The sequence below is a fragment of the Rhipicephalus sanguineus genome, chromosome 9, assembly GCF_013339695.2.
Source record: "Rhipicephalus sanguineus isolate Rsan-2018 chromosome 9, BIME_Rsan_1.4, whole genome shotgun sequence".
In the NCBI taxonomy this organism is placed as follows: domain Eukaryota; kingdom Metazoa; phylum Arthropoda; class Arachnida; order Ixodida; family Ixodidae; genus Rhipicephalus; species Rhipicephalus sanguineus.
The window spans coordinates 53,591,121-53,604,856 of NC_051184.2; the positions used below are offsets into that span (position 1 = coordinate 53,591,121).

Here is a 13,736-nt window from a genome sequence, read left to right on the forward strand (position 1 = left end):
CCTCACATTGCTTTTTTTTTTCTTGTTGCGCGGTACACAAAAAGTAATTTGAGGCGTTATAAAAGGCAACACAAGTCTTAGTTTACACAATTTTAACATGGAAGATATGCACATAAATATTGTCAAAAGTCACCTGCAGTGGGAACATTGCAGTTTCTTCTCTGACTACCTCAAATCAGATGGAGGGGTATGATAATGGCAATTAGTAGAGGTCAAACTCTACACAACAGGTAACGTCAGGTGATATAAAAAAGTAGCACGTCTCAGTTTTTAAACAATTTTAACATGGAAGATATGCACATAAATATTGTCAAAGGTCAAGATATGCACATAAATATTGTCAAAAGTCACCTGCAGTGGGAACATTGCACAGTTTCTTCTTTGACTACCTCAAATCAGATGGAGGGGTATGATAATGGCAATTAGTAGAGGTCAAACTCTACACAACGGGTAACGTCAGGTGATATAAAAAAGTAGCACGTCTCAGTTTTAAACAATTTTAACATGGAAGATATGCACATAAATATTGTCAAAGGTCAAGATATGCACATAAATATTGTCAAAAGTCACCTGCAGTGGGAACATTGCACAGTTTCTTCTTTGACTACCTCAAATCAGATGGAGGGGTATGATAATGGCAATTAGTAGAGGTCAAACTCTACACAAAGGGTAACGTCAGGTGATATAAAAAAGTAGCACGTCTCAGTTTCAAACAATTTTAACATGGAAGATATGCACATAAATATATTGTCAAAAGTCACCCGCAGTGGGAACATTGCAGTTTCTTTGGCTACCTCAAATCAGATGGAGGGGTATGATACCAGCTACAGTGCCAGTCAAACCCTTCATTGTCTCCATGACATTTCTCACTTTTTTTGTTGTTGAATGGTACACAAAAGGTCATTTCAGAATGGCTTGCACATGATGCCATAGATGCAGCTTCTCAATGAACTGGCACTGCACGATGGTGGCTCTGATGACAAACAAGTTACGTCTGTGAAAAGAACATGGCAGGAACATCTCTGTGTGCAAATAACAAAAGTACATGCATGTGATGTTTTGATAACATTAATGTGGCATCACTAAACGCCGCGTCCCCACATGCTGGTGCTCCAACACGGTGCTTTCAATGACGTCAATGCAAGCCATCAATAACAAGTAACAAAGTTGTTTGTACAATGTTGACGTGAAAGCCAATGCACAATGTTGACCTATATAATAGTCACACACTTGGAACATTGCCACAGTTTTTTTTTTTTGGCTGCCTCTTCAACAATGTGCAAGGTATATGGTACCAGCAGAGACACCAATCACAAAAAACTTCTCAAGCTCTTCGTGACACTGTTCACATTCCCACTGGTGCATTGATATGTTTCACCTTCACTGTGCTCGTTATAGAGAGCCATGCATCACTGCTGAAAAAGGGCCTTACAAGGTTGATGTCCATGCACTCATCCAAAACACCACAGTTCAGCAAATCTGGCTTTGTTTTCACATCTTCTTCAAGAATTTTATCACTGAGGGCACTGATAACACCTAAACAGTTGCGCTCAGAATATTAGGTGGTATCGTAATCGTCGGTGATTTTTTTCCCCTTTATTTCACCATGTTTGTCACCGACGTGGCGGGACTACGTCACACTATCTTGACATGTATCGGCAAATAATTGTCTCCGCGCTAGTCGCTTGACGGCCGGCCGCTCGCGAAAGCAAACTGCCGGTCAAACCACAACCGGAGGACATGTGCCGTCGTAGTAGTCACAGCCTGTTTTCAGGGGAGGCTATACCACGGATAAGTAAAACTACCGGCAAATAATTGTCTCCGCGCTAAGCGCTCGTCGCTTGACGGCCGGCCGCTCGCGAAAGCAAACTGCCGGTCACACCACAGCCGGACGACTCTGTTGCTGTCGCGGGGTGCGTTTTCAGACGTGGCTACGGCGTTGGCAAGTCAAACTACCGGCATGTAATTGTTCCCGCACTAAATGCCGGCACTCTTCGCTTGACGGCCGCTCGCGAAATGAAACTCGCAAATACCCGTGCGCTAAGTGCCGGCGCTCGTCGCTTGACGGCCGGCCGCAAAAGCAAACTGCCGGCCAAACCAGAACCGGACAACTGTTGCCGTCACGGCGTGCGTTTTCAGATGTGGCGACGGCGTGGGGAAGTCAAACTACCGGCATATAATTGTTCTCTCACTAAATGCCGACACTCTTCGCTTGACGGCCGCTCGCGAAATGACACTCGGCAAATACCCGTGCCGGCAAAGCGCTTTTTGCCACAGGATGCCGGCAATAACCACGTGACTACAGCCGGCCAATGAGGAGACACTGCCGGCCAAGTTCCGCTCGCGCAATTCAGCCGGATGCCGGGCGAATATCCACTCCCTAAATTTAATGACACGTTCACCTATTTGGCGAGCTTCAGTCAAGGCACGTCCTCGGTTGCTTAAACCTGTAGTTATCGCAGTTCTGCCTTTCGTAACTTAGAAGGGTGGCAGATCGGGATAGTTGGTGCTGCATGATCTCGGAAGCACAACAAAGGACAACAGGGGATTAGCGCTTGTCAGTGTTCCCTCTAGAGTTTTTTGTTGTGTTCCCGCGCTGTTACGCTATAGATCTGCCTCTCGTCCTGCACGCAATCCTATTCCGTAGCCGTGCAGTCCTTAAACTGCCGTGAATCTACCAGACCCCACCGTTCTCATCGGCACGCTATGGTTTCGCTCGTGCATGCACTCACATCAAGCACAGACTCGAAGGTGATCTCGTCACCCCGCAAGGCGCCGACTGTGTCGCATATCTTGCGGCACTCGTCCATGATCTTGGACGCCCTGGTGTGCAAGTCGTCCGGAGTTACGTTGAAGTCCCACGCCCTCAGAACTCCCGCGGCGGTGCCTCTCTCCGCGTCCATGCCGAAGGCGTCTTGCTGCACGCTACGACTTCGAGCGACGTTCAAGGCTGAAGACAACTCGCAGTAGCTCCTCGCTGACACGATCGCGCGCTGTCGTCGTGCGTGCGAGAACCCGGCCAAAGGAGCTCTTCTTGCTCTATATATGCCGGCAAAGCACGACGATATTCTGGCGCTGCTCGTGAGTCCGGTGAGTCTTGTAAGAGCGACGGGCATATGTTTTGTCTTGGCGCCTAAAAGAGCATATGTGTTTACGCGTTCGCCCTCCTCGTTTACTCTGCACTTCGCTTCGGCGCTCCTATCGAAAGTAAAGCGGGCGCATGCAGGAACGGCGGATGCGAAAAATTGCAGTAGGAGGCTAGAGGCTGATTGTTTTGATCGTTGGCTTTCATAGAGCGGGAGCGGCCATGGGAGCGGCCATGTGAGTGCGAGCGACTATTGTCGGCTAGCAAGCGTGCTCTGGCTAGTTTCGGTTTCGGTGCACTACGGTGCACCAGCGCCTTCTCTGAGTGCACTGTAGTGGTAGTACACTGTAGTCGGCAGTGAAGACAAAAGTTTGGCTGCCAAGTTATTCCCATTCGTTATTCCCATTCCCCCTTTCTTCCCTCCCGGCGCAGTATTCTCTTTTGATCCCAGCTTCGTCATCTACTAGCTGCTCCGGCTCTGTGGCCGGAGCTGCTCTTTTCTAGGTCCTCTCATTTCCTGGCCGCTGTATCCCTCAAATCTCGGTTCCTTTCTTCGGGGAACACCGAGTGCGGGTTCTGTAAGCTATTATAATTATTGCATTAATCCACCTGGGATGCTTTGGTCTTGTGCGCAAAGTTGTGAAGCCCTAGCACCCTCGTCACCTGCAAAAGAGCGCAATTTTTTTTTTTGGGGGGGGGGGGGGGGGGACCTCATACATATATTTTAGTAGAAAAGTAGTTTTCTGCTTCATTTAATTCCTGTTCAAGGAAAATAGCTTGTTGCGTATGTACGAAAGAGGCAAAGTTTCGCGCCGCTCTTTCTGATGCATGATGCAGACAAGGTCCTTGTCATAGTGCGCTATGCGCCATTTCAGCGACTATAGTCGCTGAAACGGCGCCTTTGTTATTCACGGCATCGAGGAAATATTCGCGAAGCCTTTTGATCTCGTGTCTTGTCATGCGTGGTCTCCTGAGCCTGCTTCAGGGGATGAGCAGATTTGTAGCTTTCACTTGGCGTGCCTTGGTCACCGCGTAGAGCAATGTAAATGTTATACCAGAGTCCTTCAATACGTAAAAATATTGAAGGACTCTGGTTATATGTATGTTGCCGTGTCGACCCACATGCATCTTGTTTGCAACAGAAAGTACACGCACATATGTACTTGGATCAAACGAGAGATTCATTTGACGCGCGCTTTTTGCCCCCTTCAGGCGTAGGCGACGGCAATATTATTCGATGTGATGTTGGCCATTGCGACGAGGGCGAAGCCAACGATCATGAAGGTGACCTTGAAGATGCGGTCCTGCTTGCAATTCAGCTCGGGCGGCAGGACTTCCGTCAAGGTGACGTGGAAGAAAGTGCCTGCGGCGAACGCCTGGACAACGGCCCTGGTCAGCGTCCCGACCTGCCGGCCAACCAATAACGCTGCCATCTGCAGGGAAAAGGGGGTTTCCAATAAGCCTTTTTTTTTTACTGTCAAATTCCGCCATATTGTCAAATTTCGTAATGGCGGTATTTTCAACCAACCAGGGAAGCCGTAGCAGCCCTCTGGGCCAATCAGAGTTGACCAATGGCGGAATCTCACAACATATGGTGGAATTTGACAATGTCCAGAATAGCACCCTCAATTGCGAAGTTCCTGATGAGTTACATACTTCGGTAGCGGCGTTGTACACTAAAAACCCGGCGCCGACGAGTGTATACATAAATGCGGCCCTCGAATATGCGCAGGTCACGTGCGCATGCGCTGTTTTCCAATAACTGACGCTCTCTCGATCGTGCGCTAGTCGGCGATCGGCCGTTTCTGATTTCGCAGTCTGATCTTTTATCGAGGTCACTTGTCATTTTTCACGCGGCCCCATGTCATTGTTGCCTGCATATATGAACGCATGACCGTCGATCGTTGTTGCCTATAACAACTGATGTATGGCGCTGCTAAGCACGCGGGTGAAGGTCCAATTACCGCGGCACGAATGAAGGAAAGAGTTAGGAGAGAGCATTGCGCGATGCCATAGAAAAAAAAATGAAAGAGAGGCACGTACTTATATTGTTCAGCGACTGTCAGGATTTTGAAAAGCTTGTCACATCACTGTTGCCGTATGCTGCAGTTGCATGCTGCAATGTGCCTTAACACATTTCGTTCGCAAGTTTTCTTTCTCAAAAAAAAATCAATTATTGTTATTAGTTGGGAGCCAAATCTGCATGGTTACGTTACCCAGTTTGTCAAAACACTGCGTGCCAGGCAACAATGCAATTTTAATTAATGGGAAGTGCATAAAAGGGGAATCCTGTAACGAGTCCGCGCCTTTTTTTTAAGTCGTCAGCGATGTGTCAGTTACACATTACTGGTTCTAAGTAAGTGACTGCGAGAACGAAGGTATCAAGTCAACTAGTCTCCTGCTGAAGACCCTTGGACTATATCATGTGGACTATATACATGTAATCTCCAGCAGATTATCTCCCAAAGGGAATACGGTGTCCGAGAATAGCGTACAGTTTTCTGCTCCAAAGGCAGTCAAATACAGTACCAGACAGTACGTGGCGTTGAATATCCGGTATTCTGCCTTGTACAGTCAAAGATATGGTTATAACAATTGCTGCCGAAGTTCGCGTAGCAAGCCCAGCTGTGTACATGAGAGATTCAAAGGGCCCCTAAATCAACCAGAGGTCGAAATTTACTTGTGGTGTTGCAGTTGTGCACGATTCTTCAACAAACAACGTAGCCGCGAGAATTTTTCGAAAATGTGCCATGACAGCGGAGTTACACGCGTTTGATGATCCAGAAGAGGCCCTCGCTCGTTTTGCTCTTTCCTCCGCTACGCTTCGTTCATCGGCTCGTCTCTCCTCCTAGTCCAGTGCTCCTCACATTGCGAGGAGGAAGAGCGGCGAGCGCGCGTACCGGCGATAGGGTGGCTAGAATGTGGCCTCTATACTACCTGCGAGCAGACAAACAGGTTCTTTTTGTGAGTGACGTGACCAGACGCGAATGGTGACGTCACGGCCAACGCTGGGGATACCGAAAGGCCTGGAGAGGAGACGGGGTTGTTTCTTGGAATTTATGACGCGCCCGCGGCTCGTAGCGCTGCCGCGTTTGGTATTGTTGATCGCGACGGCATGCTGAACTCTTTGCCCGCGTTTACTTGAAATGTTAAAACAATATCGGAGATTGCTTAGGGACCCTTGAAACCGCTGGTCACCCTACACAAAGCTCAGCACGTACTTGTCCAGCAGGCACGCTGCTGGCGACAACAAGCCCTGCGCTGGCTGAGACGATGGAGACGTGTTCCATGGCAGCCGCGTCGAGGGCCACGGCAGCCGTCACGAGCGTCTTGTGCATGTACAGGCCGACCACGAGCCGCACTAGCTTAACGGCGTTTACCTGCATCAATCGTTTCAGCGATGGTGGCCAGTGCCACAGTCTTACGTGTTGTACGAGCAAACACTATGAGTATTTTACTAATTATTAATCAGTAATTCGTCTAAAGCGGGAACTGTATAGAATATCGAAAACGTAACTGCAAGCTAGTATACTCTGAGTTCCCGTGGTTAATTCCGAATTTTGAAGTATCAAACTTGGCGTAGCATAAATGAAACGTTGGGCATTGGGTTGAATACAGTGGAATCTTGTTGATACGATCGTGGAAGCCAGAAAATAGAACGTGTCATCCGAAAATAGCGATAGAATTTCGTTATAACGAACACTGATATAGCGAATTATTGGTTATAGCGAACTAAATAAGAATTTTGGTTGGTCACGCTTCATTTCAATGGCACCTCTTCTTTTTTTAGCGAAACCGAAAACGCGAGAGCTGCCGCGATATCTGTTGTAACGAAGAAGTATTTCGTTCACGCGACGCTGAAAATTCTGGTAGCATAAAAACTGGTTCAGGTAGCATAAAATTCTGGTTCTGGTAGCATAAAAACCAAAATAAATATTTAAAAACAATTCACAATCACATTTTAAAAATATGTATATTTTTGGCATAGAAGTGTGGTTAAAAATATGACTAAAAAGTTGCGAAAATTTTTGGTCATAAGCACTGCGGACGCCGCGGTTATGGCCAGGAGACTGAGAAGCTACTTGGAGAAACTCCCGACGACTAAAATATTGCTGAAGTAGCAAAAGCTCTGCACACTGCGCACGCTTTTGTATGTAGGTTTTTTTGCGCGAGCCAGATTGGCCTATTCGTTACAGCCGATTTTCATCTCTACTGTTACTCCGAATATCGGATATAACGAACTAATTTATCGTCCTGATGCTTCTTCGTTATAACGAGGTTGGACTGCATTCAGATCAAGCTCGGAAAAGTATATGAAAATAGGTGTACACGGTGACAAAGTGAATAGGAAAGGATCTTGTGGCGCCATGCGATAATTGATCTAGCAGAATCCTGGTATGAGCTAGTTGGTATTGGTTCGTAAATGAGCAAACTTTTCGTCGCAAATCGAACGAGGACAAATAACACAAAGGAAGAGAACGGGCGCTAACTTGCAACTAATTTCATTCCACAGTTGAAAGAAGGTTTTATAGCAGTGTCCATGTGCCGTGTGCGCACGTGACCATGCGCGAGTCACAGTTTGTTTCCTTTTATTTTTTCTTGCCTAACACCCAAAGAAGCGCGCAAGGTGCTGCTCAGAAAACTTAGCTCTTCATTATGAAGAACTAAGAGCTGTCTCTCTCTGCCTCTCTCTGTACATCGTTCTCTCGCCCATCAAAGTTATTGCATCCCACGCTGGACAAATCGGCGCACGTGTCCTGGAAGCAAAGCAGAAGATGAAGAAGAGAGCACGTGCCGGTTCATGATGATGATAGTTTTCTGTTCGCTTTACACGAACTAGCGGTCGGCTTAAACAGATCTGCTGTTAAAAAGAACGTACTATCCCAAAAAATAAAGTGATCCTGATGCAAGACTGAGGTGTCTGGGACTAGCACTTGCATCGGTTCCATCTTTCTTATATGCGTTTTCGACGTTCCACTTGCATGGAAATAAGCGCGTGCTGATATCTGATCCGTCAAGTACAGCAAAGCCCCATGCGATGGGTTCCTGAGATGTAATGGCTGTTCACACTTTTATACTAATCCCATATCGGAAAAACTACCATGGTGGATACTGGAAAAGGTGGTGGATATAGTGGAAATAATGCTGGGTATGATGGAAATCATGGTGTTATAGTGGACAGTGGTGGGTGGCAAGGTGTACGTTAGCTGGGTAAGGTGGAAAGGATGGTGGACGATGGTGGAGAGTAGCAGCCAAATACTGGGTAGGGGTAGGAGACAGCGCCCACTATGGCGCGAATGGTGGAAAGCAGCGAGGGAATGGTGGGTGAGGAAAATCATGGTGTACCATGCTGCACCATGCTGGAGAAGCTGCGCCAAACACCGTCATTATACTCGAAAGCAGTGGCAACTATGATGAGTATAATGTGAAATATTATTGCAGTGCAAATGAACAGCATTTTTGGCGAGTTGGTAATGCCTAATGGTAAACAGATTGACAATGTACTGTATTGCAAAAACAATTTGCGGCTTGAGCCGAGCACCTCATTTCGACGGGGGCAAGGTGCAAAGCACAGCCGTAATTCTGCAGAAGCTGCTTGTCGAGGCAAAGGAGGAAGCATAACGCCAAGAAATGTAGAAAAGGGAACAAACTAATTCACTGAGCCAGTCTGTTTTTTGCTTAGTGCAAACATGGCATTATGGTGCCTGTTTTGCCTGATAACACATTTGGAACCAAAGCTGAGAGTTACCAATTGGTTTTCTGTGGTTAACCTGTATGCCTTGTGTAACAGGCAAATATGTTTTGAAATATAACTGAAATAGCATTGAAAGGGAAATAGTTCATTGACAAATTTTATTTATTTATTATTTATTAAAGATACTTTCAAGGCTCGAAGGCACTACAGAAAGGAGTGGGGAAAACATTTACAAGTGCAGTTAACAAAAAAAAAAAGAAAAAAAAGAAAAAAGAAAGAAGTTACAGGGCATCTTGTACGGCGAGCTTGAAATCTTTTTCGTCCGTTATGCAGGCGATGGAGGCGGGAAGGCGGTTCCAGGCGGCGCTTGTCCTAGGAACAAACGAGTCATTGCACAGTCTGGTGCGACAGGATGGTAGGCCCACCTTATAGCGATGATCAGTCCTCGGTGATATGAAACGAGGTGGATGAAATAGGGCGTCCTTCAAATAGCTGTTGTAGTGATAGATTTTGTGAAAAAGGTTAAGGCGAGACAATCTGCGGCGCAACGAAAGGTCAGGCAAGTTTAGGGTGTTCTTCATGGATGTGACACTGGAATGACGTGAATAATTCGATAAGATGAAACGCGCTGCGCGATTTTGAATGGCTTCGAGAGTTTGAATGAGAATGGCATGAGTTGAGTCCCATATGGCGCATGCGTACTCTAATTTTGATCTTACCAATGTTTTGTACAGTGTTAGCTTGATGGACGATGGGGCAGAGGAAAAATTTCGACGCAGATAACCAAGCATGCGGTTAGCATTGTTACTCACATATTCTACGTGCATATTCCATGAAAGATTAGAAGATATATGAACACCAAGATATTTATAATTTTGAACAGATGGTAATGGAATGTTATTGAGGGAGTGTGTACGCGAACAGTGGGTAGTGGTGTGGCGTGAAACTCGCATGCTCTTACATTTAGTAATATTAAGTGTCATGAGCCATTTCTTGCACCATTCATATATTGCATCTAGATCGCTTTGGAGGTTAAGATGATCGGCATGGTTAGTAATCTTTTGGTAAACTACGCAGTCATCTGCGAATAGTCGGACTGTTGAGAAAGAAACACAAGAAGGAAGATCATTAATATAAATTAGGAAGAGCAGTGGGCCTAAAACGGACCCTTGTGGTACACCAGAGGTTACAGCGGAATTAGGGGAGCGAAAATTGTTAGCTGTCACATACTGGCTACGGTTAGAGAGAAATTCTTTAATCCATGCAAGTACGTTGGGGTCAATATTGAGCTGATTAAGTTTGAAAATTAGTAGTTCATGTGAGACGGTGTCGAATGCTTTAGCGAAATCTAAGTATATGCAGTCAGTATCAAGTTCAAGATCTGCGTTAATAAATAAGTCGTTAGTAAAACACAGCAACTGCGTTTCGCACGAAACTGCTTTACGGAATCCATGCTGATAAATACTAAAGAAGGAATTAGACTCAAGGAAATCTATAAGGTGCGAGTATATTACATGTTCCAAGATTTTTACTGGGATGGATGTTAATGATATCGGACGGTAGTTATTAGGGGAATGTACATCACCAGATTTATGCACAGGGACCACCTTCCCAGCCTTCCAGTCAGATGGCAGTGTGGACGTCTGCAATGACTGTTCAAAAAGTTTTGACAATATTAAAGCAGAATAGACTTGTGTACACTTCAACATTTTTGAAGAAATACAATCTGGACCAGCCGATGAAGACACTTTCAAATTGGCAATCAGTCTTTTGGCAATCAAATTGGCAATCAATCAGGCAATTGGCAAACAGAGGAATTCCGTGGTCTTTATATCTTCTAGTGTCGCTATAGTCGCCCACAGTGTTGTCGACCGGCTGACGATGGAAGTAATGTCGCCGTTGAAACAGGGCTGATGACCGCCATCTCCGTACCTGTCGCCAGGGCTGGGCAGTATCGCGATACAAGAGTATCGCGATAGTATTTCAGAGATACTTTTGAGTATCTGTATTTCTGTATCGAGATACATTTGAAAAATGTATTTGTATCTCAGTAGTGAAATACTTTTACGATGTATCGCTTGCATCGCGATACAATGCAGGACACGGGTATCTCGTTACATTTTCTTTTTGTTGGAAATGAATTGACGCGTGTTTCCAAGGAGGTATGACAGTTTTTTTTCATTTGTTTTTGTACCAAGACAAGCAAAGGCGCGCCGCCGGTCGCCGACAGAAAGGGCGGCGATGATTTCCCCTCAAGCACAGAATTGCCCATGTGGTAAAGCGCGCGACTATAGTGTACTAGAATATCTTCTAGTACACTATAGCGCGACGCCACAGACGGCAGAATCGCGGAGGCAGTGTTGACGGCCTCTGCCGACGAAAGTCGATGTCTCTCAAGGCCAGTGCAGCTCGCCTAGTTTTTTTTTTTTTCGGGTGGCAAACCATTACTTCGTGACCCCCATCGCGGATACCGCCTTGGAACAGAGGCTTTGCAATGCTTCGCGTGCGTTCAGTTCTCAAAGCTGCGGCACTTCTAAAAGCAGTTCCCATAGTCCCGGCGGAAGTGACTAGAAGAAGGCTATCTTTGTCGCGCTTTAAGCCACCTCTCCAGCGTTTCGGGGTGCGTTCCTAATTGATCACAAGCATGAAACGGTCTTTTGTGGTACCAGGCTCCCCCACCGCCGGAGGCGACTTCGCCTGTTGCGGCTTGCTGAAATGGGTGCTGGTATAGCGTCGGTGGTGGTGACACCTTTATTTAAGAGTGACCCTTTCGGCTCAGGCGACGAGTGCTTGCTGTAGTTTCTGATGGGGCGCTCTGAGCAACTGTCCCTGATTCCACGTCTGTTTAGATAGTTTGCAGGAGCGACTTGGGAGGGCTTGAACCCTCTCACCCCCAAAGAACGTGATTTTAGGAAGTCAATTTTTGGATTGTGCAGTTTCGACATATTGGGCTGCATTGCGCGTATATAATTATGACCGACTTATATGGGCAGCAGAATCCGCAGTCGTCTGACCCGGCGCCGACCGGGCCAGAGGGCTGAAGATTCCGAAGATGGGGACCGACTTCTGAGCGGTCAGAACAACCCACGTGACGGAGGAAGTGTTTCAGTATCTAGATGGCCCTAGAAGAGATGTCGCCGCGCTCCAGGGCTATCCGGCTGTGAAGGCGGTATTTATTCACTATAACACGAATTTGTGCCCGTCTGCAGCGCTAGATAGACTTTTTTCTTTCCCGACTCTTGTGCTGAGGCGGAATCGACCCTGTCTATAAGACAGTCTGCTTCAGAAGCTCAACTTTCTTAAATTAAGCTATTTCTAGCATAGCTCATTTAGTTGTCACCAAGCATGTCGATTTCGGTGCCCAATTCATGTTACTGTTGCTGTGAAATAGTGTATTTTTATTGCGATTGATATGTGTAATTATGTCATTATTAGAATAACAGAGAGCTGAGCTAGTTGGTAAGTATTCATTCTAAAAAGACAGGGCGTGCAAACACGGACACAAGAAAGAAGTCAGGACACCACAAACGCCGACTAACAACTGAAGAGACGCACAACGGCAGAGATCGCTAACAGGAGGCTCACCTTCTAATCTATCTTTACATTGTCGAGATTGTAAGTGCACGCCAAAATTTGATGAATGCGCAGTGTTGTACCGGCATAGAAATGAAGAAACGCGCCTGATGATTGAAGCGTGGCATATCGAGAATAGTGGTAGCACATGCGTGAGCCAACCGTCGATTAACTTGCATAAAGATGAAATCAAATGCCTTAACAGTTATCTTCCACGTAGACCGCCACGCGTGCCGGATTGATAGGTTCGCCTGTTGCATGGGCATGCGCAGATAAGTTTTCGTGCCTTCTTTCTTTTCTGCCGTTGTGCGTCTCTTCAGTTGTTAGTCGGCGTTTGTGGTGTCCTGACTTCTTTCTTGTGTCCGTGTTTGCACGCCCTGTCTTTTTAGTATGTCATTATTACTAATTATGTAATTTGTAAGCTACCCCTCCCCTTCTGTGATGCCTTAATGGCGCTGAGGGTACTGTAATAAACAAATAAACTAAAAGTTTCCATGCACTGCAACTTTATTTACACCATTATGCTGCACTTATGTCTTTGCGGATAGGAGCATCTTTGAAATAAAAAAGAAGTATTCTAGTATCTGTATTGCAGTATCTGTATTCCGGAATACTTTTTCGTCATATTGCAAAAGTATCTCCGAAATATCCCGTTACGCTAAAGGCAAATGTATCTCAGTATCTGTATTTTAGGCTTCCGGTCCATGTATTTCGATATCTGTATTCCGGAATACTTTTCCGAGTATCTCTGCCCAGCCCTGCCTGTCGCGTACCTTGTACACAGCATAATTTTTACCCACCAAGGCTACCGTCCACCATCTGCCCACCTAAACTACTGTCCACTATCCACACACCTTGTCCACCATCCACCACCGTCCACTATCCACCCACCACCGTCCACCATCCACCACCGTCCACCATCCACCCACTACATTAATCCACTATAATGGTGGATGGTGGTTTCCACCATGTCCACCATTTGACTTTTTCCATTATGGCTCCATATTTAACTTACGACGTACTATAGCGATGCCCACTCTACTAAAGAGAACCCTTAGCCTAATCAGGGTTCTCGGACAACTCGCACAGGCGATAGACAGGGCGGTCTGGAAGATATGAAAGAGTATCGGTGATCGTGCCACAAAAAACGCATTATACAGAATCGTGTCAACGATATTACACTGTAGATGCATTAATCGGCCAATGATTTTTTCTTTTGTCATTTTGTCGTACCTGCAGCCCGAGAGAAATGCCTTCGAGGACGGAATGGACGGCCACTGCGCCAACCATGAACCCCAAGCGGCTCGCGGCACTGATCTTTTCAGCGTCCTTGTCGTCAAGGCAGTTCGAGGAGGGAAGTGCGACGGCGCTGTGCTGGGAGGG

At 46.4% G+C, this 13,736-nt stretch overlaps 1 protein-coding gene across 1 annotated transcript in view; it reads right to left on the reverse strand.

Moving 5' to 3' along the window:
- The window catches only part of LOC119405166 (thimet oligopeptidase-like), a 37,719-nt gene extending 34,420 nt beyond the window's left edge, over nt 1–3,299 (reverse strand). Inside the window, exon 1 of the mRNA XM_037671973.2 lies at nt 2,733–3,299. Coding sequence (XP_037527901.1) covers nt 2,733–3,116 — 384 coding nt within the window. The 5' untranslated portion in view covers nt 3,117–3,299. The remainder of the gene's footprint in view (nt 1–2,732) is intronic.
- Nucleotides 3,300–13,736: the final 10,437 nt, after the last annotated feature.